The following is a 24076-nucleotide window of genomic DNA, read 5'->3' as shown; positions in this document are numbered from 1 at the left end:
ACTCTTTGAGTCCGATTCTGTAGCCAACTGTGGATCCACTGGATCGTTGTTTCATCTAGCCCACTTCGAGCTAGTTTGCTCATCAGGATATCATGGGGCACTTTGTCGAAAGCTTTGCTGAAGTCGAGGTATATGATGTCTACAGCATTCCCACGGTCTACAAGGGAGGTGACTTGATCAAAAAATGAGATCAGATTTGTCTGGCAGGACTTGTTTTTGACAAATCCATGTTGGCTTCGAGTAATCACGGCATTGTTGTCAAGGTGCTTCCAGATGGATTGCTTTATGATCTGCTCCAGAATTTTCCCAGGGATTGATGTCAGACTGACTGGTCTGTAGTTCCCAGGTTCCTTTTTACCCTTTTTGAAGATAGGGACAACGTTAGCCCTCCTCCAGTCATCTGGCACTTCCCCGGTCCTCCATGATTTCTCAAAGAGAATAGACAGCGGTTCTGAGAGCTCTTCTGCCAGTTCCTTTATGACTCTAGGATGCAGTTCATCTGGCCCTGGAGATTTGAACTCATTCAAAGTAATGAGGTGTTCCTTGACCATATGCCTGTCGATCTCAAGCTGCAATCCTGCCCCTTCAGCCTGTACTTCGCCTTTGCCAGGGGGGTCATAGACCCTCTTTTGGGAGAAGACTGAGCCAAAGTAGGAATTGAGCACCTCTGCCTTTTCTTTGTCCTCTGCTATCATTTTGCCATCCTTATTTAATAGCTGAACAACCATTTCTTTCCTCTGCCTTTTACTATGCACGTAGCTGAAGAAAGCCTTTTTGTTGTTTTTAGCATCCCTCGCTAACCTCACCTCGTTCTCCGCTTTAGCCTTCCTGACGCCATCCCTGCAATTCTGTGCTACCTGCCTGTACTCTTCCTTTGTTACTTGGCCTTCTTTCCACTTCCTATATGTGTCCTTTTTTGTTTTCAGGTCATCCCTAAGCTTTTTGTGAAGCCACATTGGCTTCTTCTGTTGTCTTCCACCTTTTCTTCTTGTTGGAATTGTTTGTGATTGTGCCTTGAGAATTTCCTTTTTTAAAAGTTCCCACCCATCTTGGACTCCTTTTCTCGCTAGCATTGCTTGCCATGGGACCTTACTGATCATTGTTCTGAGTTTATTAAACTCAGATGATGCTATAGTTAGTAGAGCCACCACCCACATAAAAGTTAAAAGCTCTTTGTGTCTTAAATTTTTATTTGCTCCATCAAATAGAGATAATAGACCTAACCCTGGAAAAAAAAATCATTTTTGTTTTGTTTTGTGATTTTCTCAGCCTTAAATACATGTTCCCAGAACTGATTAACTGATATTCTATTCCATTCTTTCTCTGCCTCCTCATCAACATTTAGTCAGCATTCCACAGCCACTAAGCATGCTCAGTACTCATTGGTCTGTTGGGGGGGGGGGTTCCCCCTTGGGTTCCTCACTCCCCCAAAGATTTTGTACCTCTGCAAACCTCAGGATTCCCCCAACCCTGCTGATAACACCCTCTCATTCACAGTTGGTGCCCCTTTGGTTACATAAGGATCAGCACTCAAAGAATAAATTTGCTATTAGTATTCAGGATACTGCAGGGGCCTTCTGATGAGCTACACCTTTGAGCATTGCTGCTGATTCCTGCTCACCCTGGATGATCACTGGGCATTTGCCTGAGAAACAGGCTGATATTGCTGCTTCCTGAAGGCTCTCTAGCCTATCTTCCCTGCCAGGGGTTTTGTCTTACAGCAGGGGTCCCCAACACAGCATCCATGGGCTCCATGGTGCCCATGGGTACCTCCAATGGCACCTACAAATGGGCTTTCAATGTGGTGCCTGCAGGCACCCCAAAAATGGTTTTCATATATATATATATATATATATATATATATATATATATATAAATATAAATATATAGTATGAAATGCATACAATGTTTTGGTAATTATACATGGGTTTCAACAGAAGTGGACCAAATATCCAAATAAATATCCATTTGAAGGCGACGTCTATATGCCACCATTCCAAATATTGAAAATGTTGTGAGGTCTTCAATCCATTGCATTATAGCAGATGAGTGTTTATCCTTCCAATGTTGTAATAACAGTCTTTTAATTCCCCAGAGGGTGCAGAGAATCCATTTATGCTGACCATTTATTAATTTCCATGAAGCAGGTAAATAATTTAAAACAGTATATACATCAGTGAATATTAAAGACTGTTCCAGTACAAAATTTATCTGTGTAATAACCTCCTCCCAAAAAGAAGCAACTACTGGACAGTGCCAAAACATATGTTTAAAAGAAGCATTAGTTGTATTGCACCACCAGCAATTAGCCAAATTAGACAATCCCTTATTAAAGAGACATTGCAGTGTCCAGTAGACACAAAACAAAGGTTTTTGCTGAATAAGATGCTGCCTAAGATCCACAGATGTGACAGGCAGATGCCACAGCAGCAATCCATGGCATTTTGTGATGGTGCCCACAGCATGGTCTCAAATTCCCAGATGTGCCCATGGGTCCAAAAAGGTTGGGGACCCCTGTCTTACAGAACAGGGTGAGTGAAGAAACAGACAGAGTAGCAGATTGAGATGTAAAGTATGTGCACTGGACTTTTTAAAGGTACAAGCTTGATATCTGGGTGGATAGTTAGCAACCTGTAAGATTTCTGCATCCTTCATTTCAGAGGTAAGTTGAGACCATATACAACAGGGAGTTGAACCTCTTTCAACCCGAGGGCTGGATTTCATTTTGGAGAAGCTCTGGGTACTGCATTCCAGTAAAGGGGTGGGAGGTGAAGGCAAAAGGGGTGAGGCCAAAAATACCAGCATATTTTACTGTAAAGCTCCTACTGCCGGTAACTAAGCTTTAGGAGAGGCACTTCTACCTTTTAGAATGGGGACGAACAGCACAAAAGCTGGGAAGCCACCAAACAATCAGCAGTCAGGAGAAAGGGGTGAGCCCCAGGTGAGTTGAATTTGACCTCTGGGCATGAGGTTCTGCCCAGAGGCCAAATAAATGAATGAAAAAGCTTGGCTACAAGGCTTTTTCTGGGGGAAACCTCACTCTTAAAAAATTCTGCTTGCAGCCACATTATTTTGCAAATTAAAATAAAATAAAATGGTTGAAGTCTTTGTCATCTCATTCCTCAGTTGCCTGAACAGCTCAATCATAGGACTCCCCTAAAGTCATTGTAATCCATGGCCTTAAGTGTTCCTAACTCCACGTAGGAAAGTCCTGTTAGGGAGCAATCCTATGGTCGCTAGACAGCGGCTAGACGGCCATAGGATATGCTGTTTTCCGGGAACTGACCTCGGAGCCTGCGCTTCAAGGTCGGTTCCTGGAAAACCGACCTCCCCTCATGTCCGCGCTGCCTCCGAGGCGGTGCAGAGAAGCCCCATCCTCCACGCTCGGGAGAGGAGCGTGAAGCGGCTGAAAAGGGGCGGGGCTGGGGGCGTTCCGGGGCGAGGAGAATGGATCTGCCTCTATGACACATCCTATGTGTTGTACAGCAGCCTCCTCTCCTGCCCCCCCCCCCCGTGGTGAGACAGCCGAAAATGGCTGTCTAGCAGAAAAAGCAGGGCAGGAGAGGCACAGAGGGAATGATCCCTCCTGTGGTTCTCCTGCCTTGCTTTGGATAGGCAGTAGCCTCCGAGTTTGGAGGTGGCCGCCTATCTAGATAGGATTGCACCCTTGATCTCTTAATAGCTTTAATAAAAGCCTACATGGTTTCAGTTATTAACAAAATTATGGAGGATAATGACTTGTATTTCAAAGTACACAACAGGAGCACTATTAAAGTGTTATCATGATTAAAAGTTTCAAACTGCATCCATGTTTATAACACATGTTTTCTAGGATTTAAGTTATAGCTAAGAAAGATAACTTTTGTGAAAGAAAGATATCTTGTCAAGGAGAAGAACTTCATCGAGCTGATGAAGAATTGCTCTCGCCTATGAAAGCCTATGCCACAATAAAGTAACCACAAGACTCTTGTCAAATAAATACTTCAACTATTTGTTCTTCCACTACTAAAGCACTATGTGCAGCATGACATAGTTAAACCCTTAAAAAACCTCTGAAAGCACTTTTCTTCACCCCAATTCCCTGCTTTTGATAGCTAAGGTTGATTTCCTTATTTGCAGTTCCTATTTCTGCATTTGACTCAATCATTCATATTCAAATGTAGAATATCAGCCATTCTCAATCTCTTAAAGAGTTCCTGTCCATACTTCTTATGTGGCCCAACTAAGCTTAACAGGGGAAAAGGACATACACCAGCACATGAATGGCAACAGCTCTGCAAGCACTCAGGTTGGTTCCCAGTTCTGGATCATGGGAACAATTTGTACCCTTGTGTCAGTGCTTGGAATTCTTATATCCCATCCTCTGAGCTGCTAATTTTGTAGTTGAGTCAGAAACTAATTCTTACTATCTTTCCAAAAGGAGGTTTATTGATCTTTTATCCTATCCTGTCATACCCCTTGCCAGGCCTATCTTTTCCCCAGCATCTACGGAAAAATAAAATTACAGCCCTCCCCTACACAAGGGGAGGATTTCTATTTCAGATTATGCAGCAGGAGTATTATGAAAGTGTTATCATGATTAAAACATGGGGAGGGCAATATCCATCCCAAAACAGCAAAGCAACATCTGATTCTTTAGATGTTGTGGGTGGAGTGAGCCATCACAGTTAAAGGGGCTGGATCACAGCACAGGCAAGGTGGGTAGGGGTGTTGCTCTTTCACCTTCCTTTTGTTTTTGATCTTTCCTTCCATTGTTGAATTCAGCCTTTCATTCATACATCTACAAAGACACCCTTTTAGCTCTCAAAGCATTTCCTTTGGTGCTGACTAAACTCTCCATGTCCAGGAGAAGCTATTTCATCAGCAGAGATCTTGGCATGACTGTGCACAAAGACATCAGTGGTGCTAGTCAGGCCAGATTGGTAGGGACAATGTAGGCAGGAGAACTAATGCCTGTATGCCTACATTTTTTATTTTAAAAAGCAGATTTACAGCGTCAACAGCTCAATTCCATGTAGGGTTGCAACTGCCTAATCCCACTGATTACAATGGGATTAGTTTGGCACTTCTAACTCTGCATAGGGGAGGGGCTGCATATCAGCTTTTGATTTTGTTTTGCATTTGCAAGACTGAAAACAATGAGACTATGACCTGGGTTGCACGATCAAAATATGCCACAGTGGCTTATTTAAATTACAGCACATGCCAGGCTTGATTTCCAGGATCACTGCCCAGGCGTGGCTTGTCGTGTTTTCCAACCCTGGGTGACATGACTTGTTAGTGGGGGAAACAACCCTCCAATAACCCTAAAACAGACCATAGGTTATTGGAAGGTTTTTCCCCCTCCAACAAGCCATGCTGCCCAGGTTCGGACAACATGACAAGCCGTGCCAGTGAGGGTAATCAGGGAAACCTGCTCAGCAGACGCTGCAATTTAAATATGCCACGGTGGCTTATTATTTGATCATGAGAAGTAGCCCTACATCTATTTGTTGCACAAAAATGATTGTGTTCAAAATTATTGCACACGTACACACACACACAGATTGTGATAGATCCTGTATAAAATTTCACATATTTTTTGCACACAATGTTTCTGAAGTCAGTTATTTGTCATAATATGACAGTAAGAATCCTGAGGATCTATCTTATCTGTTTACAGAGCAGTTGTGCTCATTTGCTGGATGGGAGCCTTCCCTCAAGGAAAAGCTTATTTTTTAAAGATGCTGCATATATTCCCAGCACTCAAAAAAGAAATGTGTTTTTGGCTGGTTGGATAGAACAGTCTTCCCTTAGGGAAATGCTTCTGTTTCAAGAATGCAGCATATTCCCAACACTCAAGAAGGAGCAAAGCATCTTTATTATTTCTTTTGGCCAGGAAAATGCATTCCATCCCCACAAAGAGTAGAAGTGAAACAACTGTGATATGGAGTGCTCTTTAGTATGGACTTCTGTGTGCATTACAATTTCCCCCTTTTATACAGTGTGGATTTCTTGAATGCTGGGGAACACATCACCCAGCCTTCTAAAAGGAGGTGGGGAGGAGTGGCCAACAACAGCATTGCAAGACCCCATCACCACTGCTACACAGTTCTCTGCTCCCATGCAGAATTGGTATCATGCCATTGCTTACTTCCAGGGCAATGGGTTGTATCCAAAGTTAGTCTAACTTAAGTCCCAGCATATAAACTGTGCTGTTGTTGAAGGGGTTTTGATTGCTGCTGTTTATTTCTTTTCTTGTTATGTTTTAATGTATGTTTAATGTTCTGTTTTAATTAAGATTTTTTTAATTAATTCCACTGTTTTTGGTGGAAAGGCGCAATATAAACAAATAATTTCAATGGGTCTACTCTAAGTAGGACTAACACTGGATACAGCCTTACCTCACAAAGGGCCAGCCCAATATTGTGGCATTTGATAGGTAATCTCTCCACCCTACCCATAAAAATGTAATGGTAAGCGAAACAAGTGGTAACTTGCTATCGTTTAAGAGTGCCCCAAAAATCTGTGTTCAAGGCAACTACCCCATCCTGACTAGCACAAGGGTTCACCCTATTGCTATTGGGCCGGCTTTGAACTAACTTTCTAGAAACTTCCCACCATTTGGCTTTCTTATTTGCCTTTGAACTCAACTTGCATGGACATTCACCAAATATTTCTCTATTCTCTTTATGTCAAAATGTTGTAGAGCAACCATGAGACATGTGTATTATCAGCTACATCTTATTTTTGACTGATCCCACCTCTAAGCTTTAAGAAGGGAAAGATTTCTAGCAGACATTGTGGCATCTACTTAAGCTGCAATCCTTCACACACTTACCTGGGAGTAAGCCCTAAGGAACTCTATAACGGACCTTATATCTGAGTAATCATGCACAGCATTGTATTGTTCAATATAATAAACAACAACAACAGAGAGTGTTGTGCCACCTTAGAGACTAACAAATTTATTATGGCAGAGCTTTTGTGGACTGTCCTTTAAGGTGCAATGAGACCTTTTTTTGTTTTTACCGCAACAGACTAACAGAGCTACCTAACACAGTTTACTTAGAGTAGACCCACTGAAATCTGGAAATGTATTATCTTCAGGTATCTCTAATTCCTGTACAAACATACCTAACATTCCACACAATTAAATTTAGCTAAAGGCTAAAAATTGATTCAAATATTGAGGGGAAAGCACATAAAACAATAAATAAATAAAAATATTGAGGGGAAAGCACATAAAACAAGAGATGTGGTCACTATATTGGGAGAATTGTATGTTTGAAAGCTTCACAGTGTAAAAAACAAAACAGTGCATGTAGAAAGCTAGCAAGTATTTTTGACATACTAGCAGCATAATCTTATATATCTACTCAGAAGTAAGCCCCGCCGAGTTCAATGGTGCTTACTGTCAGGTAAGTGTATACAAGATTGCAGCCTAGTTGTTGATGTTATTTGCATAAGAGATGATTTGCAGGGAATTTTTCACATTTGTATCATCCCCTATGTGCATTGTGAAGTGGTATCATCCAGGCATGATATACTGTATGCTTTTTCAGAATTATCTGAATTGGCTCCAGCATTTACATTTATTCTGGAGATAAGAATCCAGAGATACAGAAAGCATTCTGGTATCTCAATTCTAAGAATGCATTCAGTGAAGAGTTTGTGTGTATGATATATAAGTATTGTGTAACCTACATCAATGTGGGGGCGGGGGAGAATGCACATTACATGATGTCTCACTGTTTGTACTCTACTTCTGGGGCTTTTTTAAATACAAGAACTGATTGAAGACCTGTGAACATGTACACATTTGCTTTGGAAGGAAGTCTCTCACCATGCCTCTTTTAAGACTGGTGAATTTGCACTCAGGCATCATATCCTTCAGTTGCCTTGGTAATTTCATCTACTAATTTATTTCATCAGAAATGAAATTTGGCTACTTCCCAATTCTGTCTCAAGGTTATTTCCACTTTTCCAATAGGAATATTTACATTATTTAATTTTCATATTTATATACCACCTTTCCTCCAAGGAGCTCAAGGAACTGAACATGTTCCTCCCTATTTGTTCTCACAACAACCCTGTGAGGTAGATTAGGCTGAGAGAGGGTGACCAGGTTTGGACAACATGCCGAGGCTCATTGTGTTGTGAGAACCCGGCGAGCGTGGGTTATGTTAAACAACCCTCACATAACCCTAAAATAGACCATGGATTATCCAAGGATTGTTTAACCCTTGCATAATCCACACTTGCAGGGTTCACACAACATGACAATCCCCCGAGTAGGAGTTGCATATTTAAAATGGCAGCCACACACACTGCAGCCTCACCATGGGCTATATAACCCACAGTGGGCTGCTGTATTGTGTGAACAAGTGACTGATCCAAGGTTACCCTGTGAGTTTCATAGTTTTATGGGGATTTGAACCTGGCTCTCCCCAGTCCTTTTCTCTGTGCCACAATGGCCATGTAACAGAATGGAAGGAAATGTTTCAGTTATTTCCTTGGGCATATATTATGGATCAGCATACTAGCAGACCAGTGCTAATTCTTTACAGATGCTGATCCCAATCCAGCTAATTTTATTAGCCATTTTATTTATTATTTATTTGGATTCTTATTTTGAGGCCTGTTCACATTCTCAAGGAATACAAAACAGTTAAAATACATAAAAGAAAAGCACATATTAACAACACTATATAGCCATGAGTAGGTCCAACTGAAAACTAATCCAACAATTTAATTGCTACTAACTTAAGGTTTATTGCTTCCAAGGGGATGTGCAGCACAATCCTCAGAAGTTCTACTGTGCTGAGTGGAATTTATTACTATATCAGGATGTGTAGGATTGCAGCCTTAGTCACAAGAACCTTCATTTGATTGTGGCTATTGTATTTACTTTCTGGTGCTTGCGAGAGTCTAATTCTGAATCAGAATAAAATGTAATTCATAATCCCAGAAGATATGCCCTCTTTGGCCTTGACGGTAGAGGCCATCTTGGGCTTCTTAATATATGGATCTCAAAGTAGCTGGTTTCTGATGCCCTTTCTACATATGCATCTGTACGACATATAATGTGAATAAACAGGAATATTAATCCTCACTGTAGGATGGGAGGATAGAGAAATATCAGATATCAATCTCAGTCTAACTGTCTTTACACTTATATCTTATTTATGTCTCTCATAGGGGATAAGTCTATCAATGGCTACTAGTCATGATGGCTGTATATTACCTCCAGTATCAGAAGCAGTATGGCTCAGTATACCAGTTGCAGGGGAACATAAGCAGGATGGTGCTTTTGCACTCATGACCTACTTGTGGACTTCCCATAGGCAACTGGTTGGCCATGGTATGAATAGAATGCTGGACGAGATGCACCCTCAGTCTGATCCAGCAAGGCTCGTCTTATGATCTTAAGGGCCTCCACCACTCTGTTTGGATATGCCTTTTTTCTCCTCTCATCACCCTGCTTGAATTCTCTTCTCTATGTACGCCTTAGTTATCTCCCAGCAGCCAACCTCCCCGTGCCCTCCTCCGGCCGCCACTTTGCCATTCCACTGGAGCAGCCATCTTCTTGCTACACATTGTAGCATCTCCCTCTTGTGCCTGCAATGGCCTTGCAACTTACTTATGCAAATCTTTCTTGAACTTCCATAACCTTCTTGCTACCCCAAACCACCTTTAGCTACTACTTCACTCTTCACTGCTCTATCCTTGTTTGTCTTTGAACAAACCCTGTATTCTCCCTTCACCTTTGATCCTATATGACCACTTATGGAAGCCAATATCACTGAAATTGATGAGCCTTAAAACTTCCACCTGACCAGGAGCTTAGCTTCTCACGAAGCCTGTAGGGTTCCCCAGAAGCAATGTAACTGCAGTGATCTGCACAGCACCTGGGAACTACATGAATGTTGAAGGATAAGAGTAGGCGGCACTGTCCAGAAAGACATCCTTCTCCCAGGGCAACACCTGCCTGAAAGGGAGCTCTCAGTAACAGAGGCAAAAGATGAGACTCCTTGCAGTTTTAAAGGCAACCTCATTGTGCTTGGCCATCCATCACATCCTGAACATGCAGCAGTCAAAGAGGAAAACATCCTTTCCTTTGAAGTCCCATTTGCTCAGGCAGCCTCTGAAGGGTTGAACTTGAAATAGAATTTTTTTAAAAAAATATTGATCTTTCTTTCTTTCTTTCTTTCTTTCTTTCTCTTTCTTTCCTGAACGAGGGCTTTTCTCAGAAATTACCTCCCTGGCCCACACAGAACAGCCTAAAAGGAACACAGCCCCCCCCCCTCCCCTCCTCCTCAGTAATGAATGCATCATCACCGCCTGGCAATTCCCTCCTCCTTTCTTTCCCCAGAGAAGACCTTTAAAGTCGGTGGAAAGCTGGGGACAAGTAGGCGCCCGGCTCTGTCCAATGCAACCAAGCAGGTGCTGTGCCCACCGCCGCTGCTTTTCACCCGGAGCCTCCAGGCACTCTCCGCTCCCGCAGCCCCTCCACTACCAGGGAGGGAAGGAGCGGGGAGCGGTGGCGGGGGGCTTCTCTTTCTCCCCCTCTGACTGCCTGACTGCACGGCAGCACGAGGCGGGCATTCCTGCCTCTGGAGTCCCCTGCTTGCAACTCCCACAGGCGACCCCCTCCCCGGGGCGCCCAGGGGGCTGCTCGGCTTCAGATATTTTCGGCTCTAATCCTCGTCATTTCCGCCAGGGCGAGAAAGGTGGGGGTTGCGTGTCAGCGGTGGTGGTGGTGAGGACGAGGAGGAGGAGGAGGGGGCGCGAGAGAAAACGCGCGACGAGCGTGGAGCAGCTCCGGGAGGGAGAGCTGGCGGAGGAAGAAGAGCGCGGGCAGCACGCAGCGAGAGGAGGAGAGGCGCCTGCTCGGGCGCGAGGCCACCGCTGCGCCGCCGCTCGGTGAAACCCGCGACCCTTCGGCGCCCTCAGCTGCGTCGGGGAGCCGCGCGAGCCCCCTGGAGCGGCAGGAGCCGCCGCCTCTCGCCCGCCGGTCAGAGGGGGCGGCCGGGCGGCCGGCAGGAGCGGCGTCAGAGCGCGCGGCAGGCAGCCCTCCGCTCCCGCTCCCGCCGAAGCGGCGACACGAGCTGAGAGGCCCCAGAGACACGCGCGCCCGCGCACGCACGGAGCCACACGCGCGCAGGCGGGCAGAGCAGAGGAGCCGGGAGGCGAAGGCGAGCAGGGCTGGGAAGAGCGTCTCTCCCTCGGCTCGCCGCCGCTTCGCGCTTGACCTGGCAGGAGCGGAATTCGAAGCCCCGCCGCGGCTCTCCGAGGCCATCCGGAGGACTCCCTCCCTCTCTCCCCCCCTCTCTCTCCCTCCCCCCCCCCCGGCTCTCCTGCCGCGCAAAGTTTCCCCCCATGGCGCTCATTATGGAACCTGTCAGCAAATGGACCCCGAGCCAAGTGGTGGACTGGATGAAAGGTAACGAGCCAGCCCAGAGAGGAGGGAGGGGACGGGGGACTGTTTGCCTGCTGCTGAAGGATCGGCGTGATGGAGATGAAGAGGATGCCCCCCCACTCCCCTCACGTGTTCCGTGCTTGGTATCGTTCCAGTCGGCCGTGGGAGAGAGTTGCGTGTTGGGCGGGCAGCTCGGAAGGGGGCACCCGGGCTCCTTCGAGGCTCCCTCCACACGAAGCGCGGAGAGGCAGGAGCGGGACTCGAGCCGGCTGGCTTAGCTCTGGCGCTCCCCTGAGGCGCGTCCGCTTCGTGCCCCCTCAGCCCCTCCGGGCGCCACGGGCGCGTTGGCAGGTGCTCGTGCTGCCGTCGCCATGGGAGAGGCGGGCGGCGGGGGCGCGCGGGGGCAGGCGAGCGAGCCTTCGCTCGCGCGTTCGTGGTGCCCCCGCGCAGAGGGGCTGCTCCGGCCGCTGCAGGCTGCCGAGGGTGGCGGCCTCGAGGGCAGCGCTGTGGGCGCCCAGTCCGGATTGCCTCCGAGGCAATGCGATTGCCCGGGCAGGTTTCCCACCTCTTCCCTCTTCTTCCGCCTCTTCGTTTTATTTTATTCGTGTAACTACTGATGCCGCCGCCTTCGTTTGTCAGTGGTCTTTTTAAACTTTTAGCCAAGACAGAGGAAAATCTCGTGTAATGATTGAAAGCAATGGGGATGAAAGGGATTATTATTATTATTATTATTATTATTCTAGGAGAAGAAACAGTCATGTGGATCTTTGCCATATGCCTTGCATCTGTAGCAGGAGGTGACATGGACGCCAGCGTCAAGGGAGAGGGCAACCCAGAAGACGAGGGGCCAAAGGGAACTGTGTGGAGGAATGCTCGAGCAATCCTTGCAATGGGGGAGACGCCGGAGGGGGGGAATGACAAGGGAGATAATGGCGACCAGGTGCCAAGACACAGCAGTGCCTCTTGAGGAGAGGGACTGGAATGGCAGCGTGCCACTCTGTTTGGGGAGCACCGAATCAGGTGTCAGCGTGACCTGGCAAGGGAAAGAGCAGCTGGAACAAGAGCCCTGCATGGGCAGAGACCCTGAAAAGCTATTCTGGTAGGGTGGAGGAGACATGGGCTGAAAGGGCACCATCATCACCTGTCTTGAGAAGCTGCCATCATGGGGGGAGAGAGTGAAATGCCGTTATATTTCTTGGAGGGCGGCGGGGTGTGTGCGTGTGCCTGTGGAATGACTGAGCCTAGGGACAGTCTGGTGCCTGTTGGGATCGTACATGCAGTGGCTTGTACTGCTGCTCTTGAATGTCCCACTTGTTTCCCTTGAAGCCAGTCATGCTCATGGTGCACCTGTACTCCCCAGGGGCGCCAGGCTGTCATTTCATCCTACTGCACAGCAGCAGCTGAACTGCTAGAGCACCCACTCTCCGCAGCTGTCTTTTTGTCGTTCCTCTGTAGCTCTCTTAGCCCCACTGGCATGCCTTCTATTTCTCTGCTGGCTGGCAATTTCTTTCAATGTTTGCTTTGGTCTACTTGCTTTTAGCTTTCACTTCTAGCAGTTGCTGCTGTTAGTCCATTTCCCCCTGATCTTTGTTATTAAGTCCACCAGAAACTGAGCTTCTCTGAGGACATGGGCTTCGGTTATTAGTACCGGTAATGTGGGTTATAACTGTACAGAAAATGGACATTGTGTTACAAACATTCATGATGGAATTAGGAAACTGTGCTTCCGTCCCTACTCTGCATCCAGTTGCTGTTTGACTGAAACAGCTGAAGTACGTCTGTGGCTTACTCTGAAATACTTTCTAGAGAGTCCAGCAAGCACAGAGAAGTTGCTACTGTTCAGCCACCTTAGGATTATTTATTTTTATTTATTTATTAAAACATTTCTATCCTGCCGTATATCTTTTAAGATCTCAGATTTTACAATTGCACTGTAAGCCTGTTAAAGATACTTCATCCCATACCCCCTGCAATTTTTTTTAGTTGGGGGGGATATGTTGTTGGTATGCTGTGCTGGATAGCCAGGGAGAGCAACATGTTTTCCCCCGCCTCGCCACTTTTCTGATGCTTGCTTTGGTCAGCAATGACATTAAAAAAAAAAATATTTCAGAAGGTTTATTTGCCTACTTTCAGAGCAGAGCCTATTTCGGTCAGCACTGCTGTAGCAAGCAGTTTCTGGCTTTTTAGTATTTTGCTTTCTTACGATTAGTAGCTTAGAATATGGGGCATGATTCAGAAAAAAATTAGGCATATTGAAGTATAGTTTACTTCAGTGGGAGTCTTATACAGTGATTTGGTACATGTTGAGTCCCAAGAAAGTGTGGTTAGGATTACATGCCTAAGCATGTGCTTTACTCCGGCCAATTGAGATTAGTGCTGCTTAAAAGTGTTAAACTTTGGCTGAATAGTGCCCAGACATTGGAGAGATCTCATTAGACATGATATAGCATTTTGCTGGTGTAGTGTGATGACAGATGAAATTGCAACATTTCTGTGGGAGTTGTCATTAGTACAACTGTTTATGTAAGAGGCATATGCTATAGGAAATGCTGCAGTATTTTTAAATTAGTTGCTGTCTTTATCTTCTAATACACGTATACATTTAATTTTTGGTTTAAAAAAAACTTAATTACCAGGATTGCAGTCTTACATCCTATTGCAACCGTTGATATCTGTGATATTTTCTTTTGTGTAATTCTGAGTATGATTGTAGCCCAAAAAAGGCAACTGCATTTCTCTTTCTAAAATGGAAATTTTAGGTGGTTTACATAAGAAAGATTGCCATCTGTTAAAAATTATTAATCAGCATCCTAAACAGTTATCATGTTAGTTATAGCATTGGTTTAACCACATTTTTGAATGTTTTCTGAAGGCGCCAAGATTTAATAGCTATTATAAGAGGACAACTATGTGTGTGTGTGTGCGTGTGTGTTTAGCCAAGAGCATTTTCATCCCATGTGAGTTTCATAACAAGGCACATCTATTTTGTGGCTGGATGAAGCATTGGAAATCAATATTTTGTTGTGAAATGTATTACAAAATATGAAATGATGCCTGCCAAATACCCTAGGTGCCAGTGTGAAGCTTTAAACATAAATTCCTCTTATTTTAAGATGCATTGTTTACATTGGCATTACTTTAGACTATATTTATCTTCATCCCATCTGTTTGCCTCCCCAGTGTTAAAATATCCTTCAATAAAATTGTGAACATATTAATGCAGGTTGTAGGAAAGGCTTCCATTTATCTGAAATAACTCCAGCTTTCATATTTATTTTGTAAAAGCCCTGTAAGAAAAACTTGAATTCTCTGATTCTAGCAGTAATTGCAGCTTGAATAAATCCAGCTAGTATCACATATGTATCTCTTTATGAAGCCAGCACAGCTGGATAGCTGTGATTTATGAACAACTGCTACATTGTGGGAGTTATTCCCACACTTCTTTACCCTGCTGATGTGTGACAATTTCATCATCCTTAACATCTGAGAGACGTGGTCTTAGTTATTACATTTGTGTATATTCAACCATAAATAGTTATGTTAGCCTGTTTAATAATGCACGTTTATTAACCAAAGGTTAATAATGCAAGGCTCTTTCTGTTCACAGGCATAAAAAACATTAAACCAGGGCAATCATTTAACAAACAGCAACAACAGGAGTTGATAGGATGTGTCAATATTATTGTAATATTTATAAACACTGATGCTACAGTACAGCATTTGTTGAGCTTGTCTTACTGAAGTCAATGAAATGTCAGTTAGTTAACAACTAACATGTCCCATTGACTTCAAGACAATTTAAGCATCATCAATTTATTTTGGATTGAGGCCTGAATATTTAACTAATAAAGTACAGATTACAACTATTTCTTCTAATTTTAATCAATGTGTGACTAGTTTCCATAGTTTCTGCTTGCTGTGTTTCCAAAATAAAATCAGTCCTCCAGCTTTTTTTTTCTTTGCATGCCTTACACACTTTGATGGATATGGAGAGAGTAGATAATAGTAGTCTCAGTACTGAACTCATGTGCATGAATGAGGTTTCAGTGGTATTAACATGCCTGAAATAATCTTATACTATTGACTTCATTGTCTTCCATCATCAGATCCTGTTTCTATAAATACTGTTGTAAATAGAAGTACATAAGAAGCTTCCTCATTAGGAAACACATTCAGCCAAAACTAAATAAGCATTATTCTTGCATGGAACATCTTGCCATTTTTAAATAATAAATAATGTCATTGGTTGGTTATTTATTTATTTATTTATTTCTGTTTCTATTCCACTCAACAGCCAAAGCTCTCTGGGCAGTTCACAACAGCTGAAAGCATAAAATATAGCAACATGATAAAACATAACATAAAACTTTTAAAAGTTTAAGACTTCAGTATGAAACCAGAGTAAAAACCAGCAGCACTGTAAAGATATAAAAATACAATAAAAGATATAAAACAATAAAAATGGAAGAGCTTAAAATGCCTGTGAGAATAAAAAGATCTTCACCTGGTACTGAAAATACCACAACATACGTGCCAGGTGAGCCTCTCTGGGAAGCTCATTTCACAGCTGGTGTGCCAAAACTGAAAAAGGCCCTATGGATCCACAGTTTGCTACAGAATCGGACTCAAAGAGTGATTATCAATGGGACCTTCTCAAACTGGGGAGAGGTAACGAGTGGGGTACCGCAGGGCTCAGTCCTGGGCCCAGTACTCTTCAACATTTTTATTAAGGACTTGGAGGAGGAGGTGCAGGGAATGCTGATCAGATTTGCAGATGACATAGAATTGGGCGGGATAGCTAATACTTTGGAAGACCGAAACAAAATTCAAAGTGATCTGGATAGACTGGAGCGCTGGGCAGAAAACAACAGAATGACATTTAATAGGGAGAAATGCCAAGTTCTGCACCTAGGAAAAAGAAACCAAATGCACAGTTACAAGATGGGGGATACGTGGCTCAACAACACTACAAGCGAGAAAGATCTTGGAATTGTTGTCAATCACAAGCTGAATAGGAGCCAACAAGGTGATGTGGCTTTAAAAAAGGCCAATGCTATTTTGGGCTGCATTAATAGAAGCATAGCTTCAAAATCCCAGGAAGTACTAGTTGCCCTCTACTCAGCACTGGTTAGGCCTCATCTGGAGTACTGTGTCCAGTTCTGGGGTACTGTGTCCAGTTCTGGGCACCACACTTTAAGAAGGATGCAGACAAACTGGAGAGGGTTCAGAGGAGGGCAACAAAGATGATCAGGGGACTGGAAACAAAGCCCTATGAAGAGAGACTGAAAGAACTGGGCATGTTTAGCCTTGAGAAGAGAAGACTGAGGGGAGATATGATAGCGCTCTTCAAGTACTTGAAAGGTTGTCACAGAGAAGAAGGCCAGGATCTCTTCTCGATCATCCCAGAGTGCAGGACACAGAATAATGGGCTCAAGTTACAGGAAGCCAGATTCCGGCTGAACATCAGGAAAAACGTCCTGACTGTTAGAGCAATATGACAATGGAACCAATTACCTCGGGAGGTGGTGGGTTCTCCCACACTGGATGCATTCAAGACGAGGCTGGACAGCCATCTGTCAGGGATGCTCTGACTTGGATTCCTGCGTTGAGCAGGGGGTTATTATTATTATTATTATTATTATTATTTATTTCATTTCTATACTGCCCAATAGCCGAAGCTCCTTATAGGCCCCTTCCAACCCTACTATTCTACTATTCTACTATTCTACTTCTTAGTAGCCATCCACCTTACTTCATTTGGTGGAGGCACTTGGAGGAAGACCTCTGAGGATAATCTTGGGGTTCGGGCCAGTATATATGGGAAGAGACAGTCCTTCAGGTAAGCTGGCCCCAAGAAGTCTAGGGCTTTGAAAGTTAGCACCAGCACTTTGAACTGGGCTTGGAAATGGACTGGAAGCCAGTACAGATTACAAAGTACTGGTGTAATATGTTCATATTGACCAGTTCCTGTTAACAATACCACAGCCCTATTTTGTACTCTTTGTTTCCAATTTTCAAAGGCAGCCCCATGTATAATGCATTGCAGTAATCCAGATGAGAGGTTACTAGAGCATGAATAACTGTTCCTATGCTATCTCTGGCGAGGTAAATACATAATTGGTTTATCTGCTTAAGCTGATAAAGGTGCTCCATGCCGCTGAGGCCACCTGTGCCTCCAGTGACAATGCTGGATCCAAAAGCATCCCCAAACTACAAACCTGATCCTTTATGGGAAGTGCAACCCTTTCCAGAATTAGACATCACTTAACTGGGCAGAAGAACCACCCACTAACAGTACCTCCATCTTGTCTGGATTGCGTCTCAATTCATGGGCCCTCATCCAGTGCATTACCACCCAGGCACTGATTCAGAACATCCATTTCTGAAGGAGGTGCTTGGAATTTTAAAAATAATTATGCAAACAGTAAGGGGCACTTCAGTTCTTGTAAGGTTTGAAGAATGAATATATGGAGGAAAGAGGAAATGAAACTGATGCCCCATGTATTTTAGGAATTGATATCTCCCCATTATGATACATCTCGTGTGTGCTCTCTTATATAGCATAACTTTTCTAAGTTTTTCAGTCTTTTGTTCTAAGTCCTTCACCATTGGCGGTTATTATTCTTTCCCTTCTAGTAAAGGGCTTTGATCTGCTTTTTATACCCACTTCTGTACTGTTTCCTTCATTCCCACTCCAAGGTAGCATGAGGCTTTTGCTGGTACTACAGATTATTTAACGGTGTGTTCTCACCAGCCATTTTTCTGAGATATAGCCATGTTGGGGAGGGGAAAGAAGAACCAGATGCCATGTACCATCTATCACTATACAGGTTGGCTTCAGGAAAGGTTCATCTAAAGACGAATTCACAAACATCATGGAAACATTTCATTTGGAAGTAGCTGTCCGCCAGTAAATCTAATACTATGTAACTATCCTAACCTCTGTCATGGTAGATTAGACTTCCTCAACCTTGTACTCTCCAGCACTCAGCATTCCTAAACACTGGCTATGCTGATGCCAATTGAAGTCCAAAACATCTGGAGTGCACCAGTTTGGGGAAAGGCTGAGGTAGATAGATTTGTTTGAGAGAGGCTCACAACTGTGAGTTCAGGTGGGAGACAGGATGACTGGGATCTACTCCTTAGTGGGTTTACATTGGGCTTCAAAATATAACATAATTCTGGGCAAAACATTGATATGAATTGTTATATAGCCACATGCTATGCAGCCTCCTAATTCATGGTCATACAGTTATAAAATTGGCTATTAAAAGCTCAAAGGCTTACTTATATCTATTCTGATTATATTTAGTATTCAGCAACGTACAACCATTTGAATTTCTATAACATGAAGCACTGTGAGACAGCTTAGTTTTTAAAAATATGTAACATAGATACATAAGAATAAAATATTATTTTGTGGCCTTGTCTGCTGTGTCATCTCCTGAGTGTGTCTTGCAGGCCTTACCAGACAATGGGGACTGTTTAGGCTGTGGCCCAGAGAAAGTATAGGAGATCTATAGCAAGCAAAGCAGGTTACAGGAAGATTCCTTCTCAGGGTCCTCAAGGCTTCCAGATTTCAGCCTGGTGAATCTGTTCTGTTTGGTACGGGTAGAGTTCAAGCATGTGTGGGATCTACTTTGGGGTTTTTACTAGAACCCTGAGGTCCACTACCCAGAGCCAGATGCAAAATGGTGGTTAAGAGGGCAGACCTAACTTCCTAATGTACCCTATGAACTTTACAGTGTGGTGATTTGCATATTCAAGTAAAAATCTGTATGTAATTTGGTACAGATCAGAGATTCTAAAAGCTTAATCATCCTGAGATCTACTAGGAGATCCCAATTTAGTATCTGCTCACCCCTGCATAGCAGTGTACTAACACCCCCCCCCCCCATCTATCAGGAAGAACCTCACTTCACCTCCATCACTGACTGGAGCTGGCTGTGTTTAAGAATGCACCTGTACTTCCTAGCCTGTGTGTGCAAGGGCTGGATCACCTGTATCTCAAAAAGTAAATCTAGCTAACTAGTTAGGGTTGTATCCAGTTGCTGTCACTCTGCGGACAGAATGGTGTTTGATCCAGCAGAGGCTTTGGTCAGTGAATGGGAGGCAATTTTCAGCAATTCCCACTCCCTCTGCAATTCCTCCCCTGCCCCCATGCCCCACCAAAATCTGCTATGGAGGGTTGGGAGAATCTTGGAAGCAGCATGGGAGATGGCATGGAGGGGGGCTGTAGGGGAGAGGGGCAGTTGCCCCAAATCACCTCCATACCTCTTCTGCTGACAGAAGTCTCTACTGGATCAAACAGCATTCTGTCAACACAGGGACACCAATTGGATACAACTCATAATACCTTTCTCTTGTTCCTCGGTATTGAATGCATGAAGAACATGACTGGCATAACAGCTTCCATATCAGATCTGAAGCAACAATAACATCTTGGTGAATAGCTCGAACTATGCTTTGTAATTAAGTAATTAAGATAGGTGAGAGGGTTCTTTCCTATATATGGAGATAATAGTAACTTACATAAAGCCAAGTTATTGTGTAAAAATCTTTTTAAAAGTTACAAATAATTCTAAAATGCACTGCAAAGCAGATTTCAATGTTGAAATATAGGATTAATTAGACATAATGCTAATCCATGATAAATCCAAAATGTTTTTCCTTATGTCTGAACATGCACCATCTTCCAAATCACAGTTTGTGAGGGGCTCCATAGCAGGTTACCAAACAGTGGTTTGAAACTGGTTTGCAAACCATATTTTGTTCTAACTGTAATTTGCTGTTACGTTTGAAGTCACACACCATTGACAAACCACAGTCAAGAGCTTTTGCTGTGCCTCAAGAGGCTGCTAAAACATGTAGTTGAGTGATGAGCAGATGGAAAATGAAAGCGGACAAGCACCTCTAAGCTACAGTTTGCCTGCTTTATGTCTGGAAGATCAAACAATAGTGTGGGTTCTTAGTTAAGGTTAGCACAAGCCATGGTTTGGCATTATGTCTGAATTAAGCTATGTCTTTTTACAGATAACACATACTATTATTAACATTTATGATATAAAATGAACAAGACATAAACAAATAAAATTATTTAGGGCACAATCCTATGCATATTAAGACCAAAAAAAAAAGCGCTACAAACTCAGTATTCCCCAGCCACCATTGAGAATGCTGGGAGTTGTAGGACTTTTTTCTGTCTAAACATGCACTGGTTTGCACCCTAAATTACTAAAGCTGATTATTTTAGTAGTATGGTATAATGTAGTTTTAGACACTTTTTCTTTCAGTGTTTGCTCATCCATATAGCATAACAGGAAAAAATCAAGTCAAGTTCCTGCTGAACTGGACTGAAAACATGTTGTACCCTATCGGTATTTATGACTACTTTTGATTTTTAGCAGGCAATGCATGGCTTATATCTCACATTTGGTCTATCAAGGTTTTTCCCCAGACCATGTAGCCCTACACCATAGCTATGTTGGCAACTCATCTTGTAGGTTGATGGTTCTAAGGGGAAAGGGGAGCAAAAGCATTTCTAGGAGAGAGGCTTTAATTGATCACACGCACCCCTGGACCATAGGTTGTCTCCTTTTAAGAATGGAATTGCTCTTCCTAGAATAAAGTAAATCAAGTAGTTATCATCTTACCTACACAAATCATTGTGAATTAATCAGCCTAGTGCTCCAGTTTTTGCATTGGCTTTCAGGTCAGTTCAATTTTCTTTTATTATGCTTTGATCTTTCTTTCTTATAATTCTGGCTGAGCCTTTTCTACTGGAAAAGTGTAACTGTTGCTAATGGATCTGAAGGAATATAGAACTTGCTTCTGTCAGCTGTAAACTATATCTCTATTGCAAAACAACTGTGTTTTGAAATTGGAAGACTTGGGTTCCGCATAGAGTTAAAATCTGGAATTTGTGCCACTTTACTTCCTATAGATAAGTTGCACAAATAGATTTTATTATTATTCTACATGAACATTAAAATACTGCTATATAATACTGATATATAGGTAGCATTATATATAATGCCCCAGATTTTCTTTCCTATATACATAATTTACAGTGTAAACATATTTTATGGGTAAGCCTTACATGTTTCTAATACATCCTTGTGACTTTAATACTGATTGCTAGCATGTGATGGCTTCTGCTATGGTTGTCACAGATGACTTTTTTTTCTAGCTAAAAATCCCCAGGTATGGGAATTGGGGAGTTTTCCAGTTCTGGACAGGGTTGCACTCTCTCAGATAGAACAGGTATGTAGTTTTGAAGTGTTCCTGGATTCTTCACTGCCATTAGAAGCCCAAGTGAATTCTGTAGCGAGGAACGCCAATTCCAGCTTCAGTTGGCATGTCAACTGTGCTGTTTCCTGGACAGGGACAGGCTGGCAACTTTAATCCATGCACTGGTAACCTTGATTTAGATTACTGTAATGCACTTTATGTAGGTTACCCTTATGCTTTGTCTGGAAGCTGCAGCTGGTGAAGAATGTGGATGCTAAGTGGGGTGCCTGGCTGTGCACATATTACACCAGAGATGAAGCAACTGCACCAGCTACCTATTAGCTACTAACCCAAATTCAAATGTATATGCTGCTAACATATAAAGCCCTGAATGACTTGGGACCAGATTACCTGGAAGATTGCCTTCCCCAATATAGACCCGTATGATTGCTATGATAATTGGAGGAGACCTTGCTGGCTATATCTGGACCTGCAGATTGCCATTGGACCATTGGATGACAGTAGAGTTAAAGGAGTACTAAAGGAGGATAAAGAGGCTGCAGAGAAGCTGAATGAATTATTTTCATCTGTCTTCACTGCAGAAGATATAGGACAGATACCTGTGCCCGAACTGATGTTTTCAGGAAGGGAGTCTGAGGAACTGAGGCAAATAGTGGTGACAAAAGATGAAGTTCTCAACCTTATTGATAAATTTAAAGTAAATAAATCATTGGACCCAGGTGGTATTTATCTTAGAGTTCTTAATGAAATTGCTGATTTTCTAATCAAAATCTGCAACATTTCCCTAAGATCAGCCTCTATACCAAAGACCAGTGTAACACCAATTTTTAAAAAGGGATCTGGGAAATTACAGGCTAGTTAGCTTAGCGTCTGTTCCAGGCAATTGATTGAAAGCATTATTAAACATAAAATTAGTAAGCATATAGAAGGGCAAGCCCTGCTGAAAAAGAATCAACACGGTTTTTGCAAAGGTATGTCCTCTCTCACTAACCTTTTAGAGTTCTTTGAGAGTGTCAATAAACTTGTGGATCTGGTAGACATTGTTTACTTGGATTTCCAAAAGGCTTTTGACAAAGTCCCTCACCAAAGGCTCCTGAGCAAACTTAGCAGTCATGGAATAAGAGGAAAGGCCCTCTTATGGATCAGTAACTGGTTAAAGAACAGAAAGCAGAAAGTAGGAATAAATGGTAAATTCTTCCAATGGAGGGAAGTAAATAGTGGGGTCCCACAGGAATCAGTACTGGTACCAATGCTTTTCAACTTATTCATAAATGATCTGGAATTAGGAGTGAGCAGTGAAGTATCCAAGTTTGCTGATGACACCAAACTATTTAGGGTGGTTAAAAAGCTCCAAAAGGATCAAAACTGTGAGAATGGGCATCTAGATGGCAAATGCGGTTCAATGTAAGCAAGTGTAAATGATGCACGTTGGGACAAAAAAGCCCAACTTCAAGTATAACCGGATGGGATCTGAGCTAGCAGAGACTGACCAACAAAGGGATCTTGGGATTGTGGTGGACAGCTTGATGAAAATGTAAATCCAGTGTGTGGCCACTGTAAAAAGGCAAATTCCATATTAGGCATATTTGGAAAAGGAATTGAGAATAAAACTGCCAATGTCATACTGCCTTTATATACATTTATGATGTGACCACATTTAGAAAACTGTGTATAGTTCTAGTCACCACACCTAAAATAAGGTATTGTTGAGCTGTAAAAAGTGCAGAATAGGGCAACTAAAATGACAAAAGGGGCTGGAGCATCTCTCCTATTAGGGAAGGTTGGGATTATTTAGCTTGGAAAAGAGGAGGGTAAGGGGAGACATGATAGAAGTGTACAAAAGTATGCATGATGTGGAGAATGTGGATAGGGAGACATTTTTGTGAACTGCCCAGAGAGCTTCGGCTATTGGGAGGTATAGAAATGAAATAAATAACTTTTTTCTCCCTCTCTCAAAATACTAGAACCCAGGGTCATCCTATGAAGCTGACTGGTGTGAGATTCAGCACAGATAAAAGGAAATACTTCTTCACACAGCACATAGTTAAACTATGGAATTCGCTACCACAGAATGTAGCGATGGCCACCAATTTGGATGGCTTTAAAAGGGGGTTAGACAAACCCCTGGAGGAGAAATCTATCAATGGCTACTAGTCCTGATGGCTATGTGCTACCTCCAGTACCAGAGGCAGAACACCAGTTCTGGGGAACATAGGTGGGAGAGTGATGTTGCACTTGTGTCCTGCTTGTGAGTTCCTGGTCAACAGCTGGTTGGCTACTGTGTGAGCAGAATGCTGGACCAGATGGACCTCTGGTCTGATCCAGCGTGGCTCCTCTTATGTTCTTATGCCATCTGGTGGTAACGTGGAAGCAGGCCTTGTCCATGGTGGTGCCCACCATGTGGAATGATCTTTCCCTGGTATT

The 24076-nt window shown here is 43.3% G+C and overlaps 1 protein-coding gene across 1 annotated transcript in view; it reads left to right on the top strand.

Annotated features, from left to right (window-relative positions):
- The first annotated feature begins 10216 nt into the window (after positions 1 to 10216).
- Positions 10217 to 24076, top strand: part of CNKSR2 (connector enhancer of kinase suppressor of Ras 2) — a 203610-nt gene continuing 189750 nt past the window's right edge. The window contains exon 1 of the mRNA XM_084841747.1: positions 10217 to 11425. Within this exon, the coding sequence (XP_084697873.1) occupies positions 11362 to 11425 (64 nt within the window). The 5' untranslated portion in view covers positions 10217 to 11361. The remainder of the gene's footprint in view (positions 11426 to 24076) is intronic.

This window comes from Heloderma suspectum, chromosome 3, assembly GCF_057233095.1.
Source record: "Heloderma suspectum isolate Gila_16-S chromosome 3, 16-S_ref, whole genome shotgun sequence".
Taxonomy (NCBI): domain Eukaryota; kingdom Metazoa; phylum Chordata; class Lepidosauria; order Squamata; family Helodermatidae; genus Heloderma; species Heloderma suspectum.
Note: the sequence above shows the minus strand (reverse complement) of the source record. Positions and strands in the feature narration are given on the sequence as shown.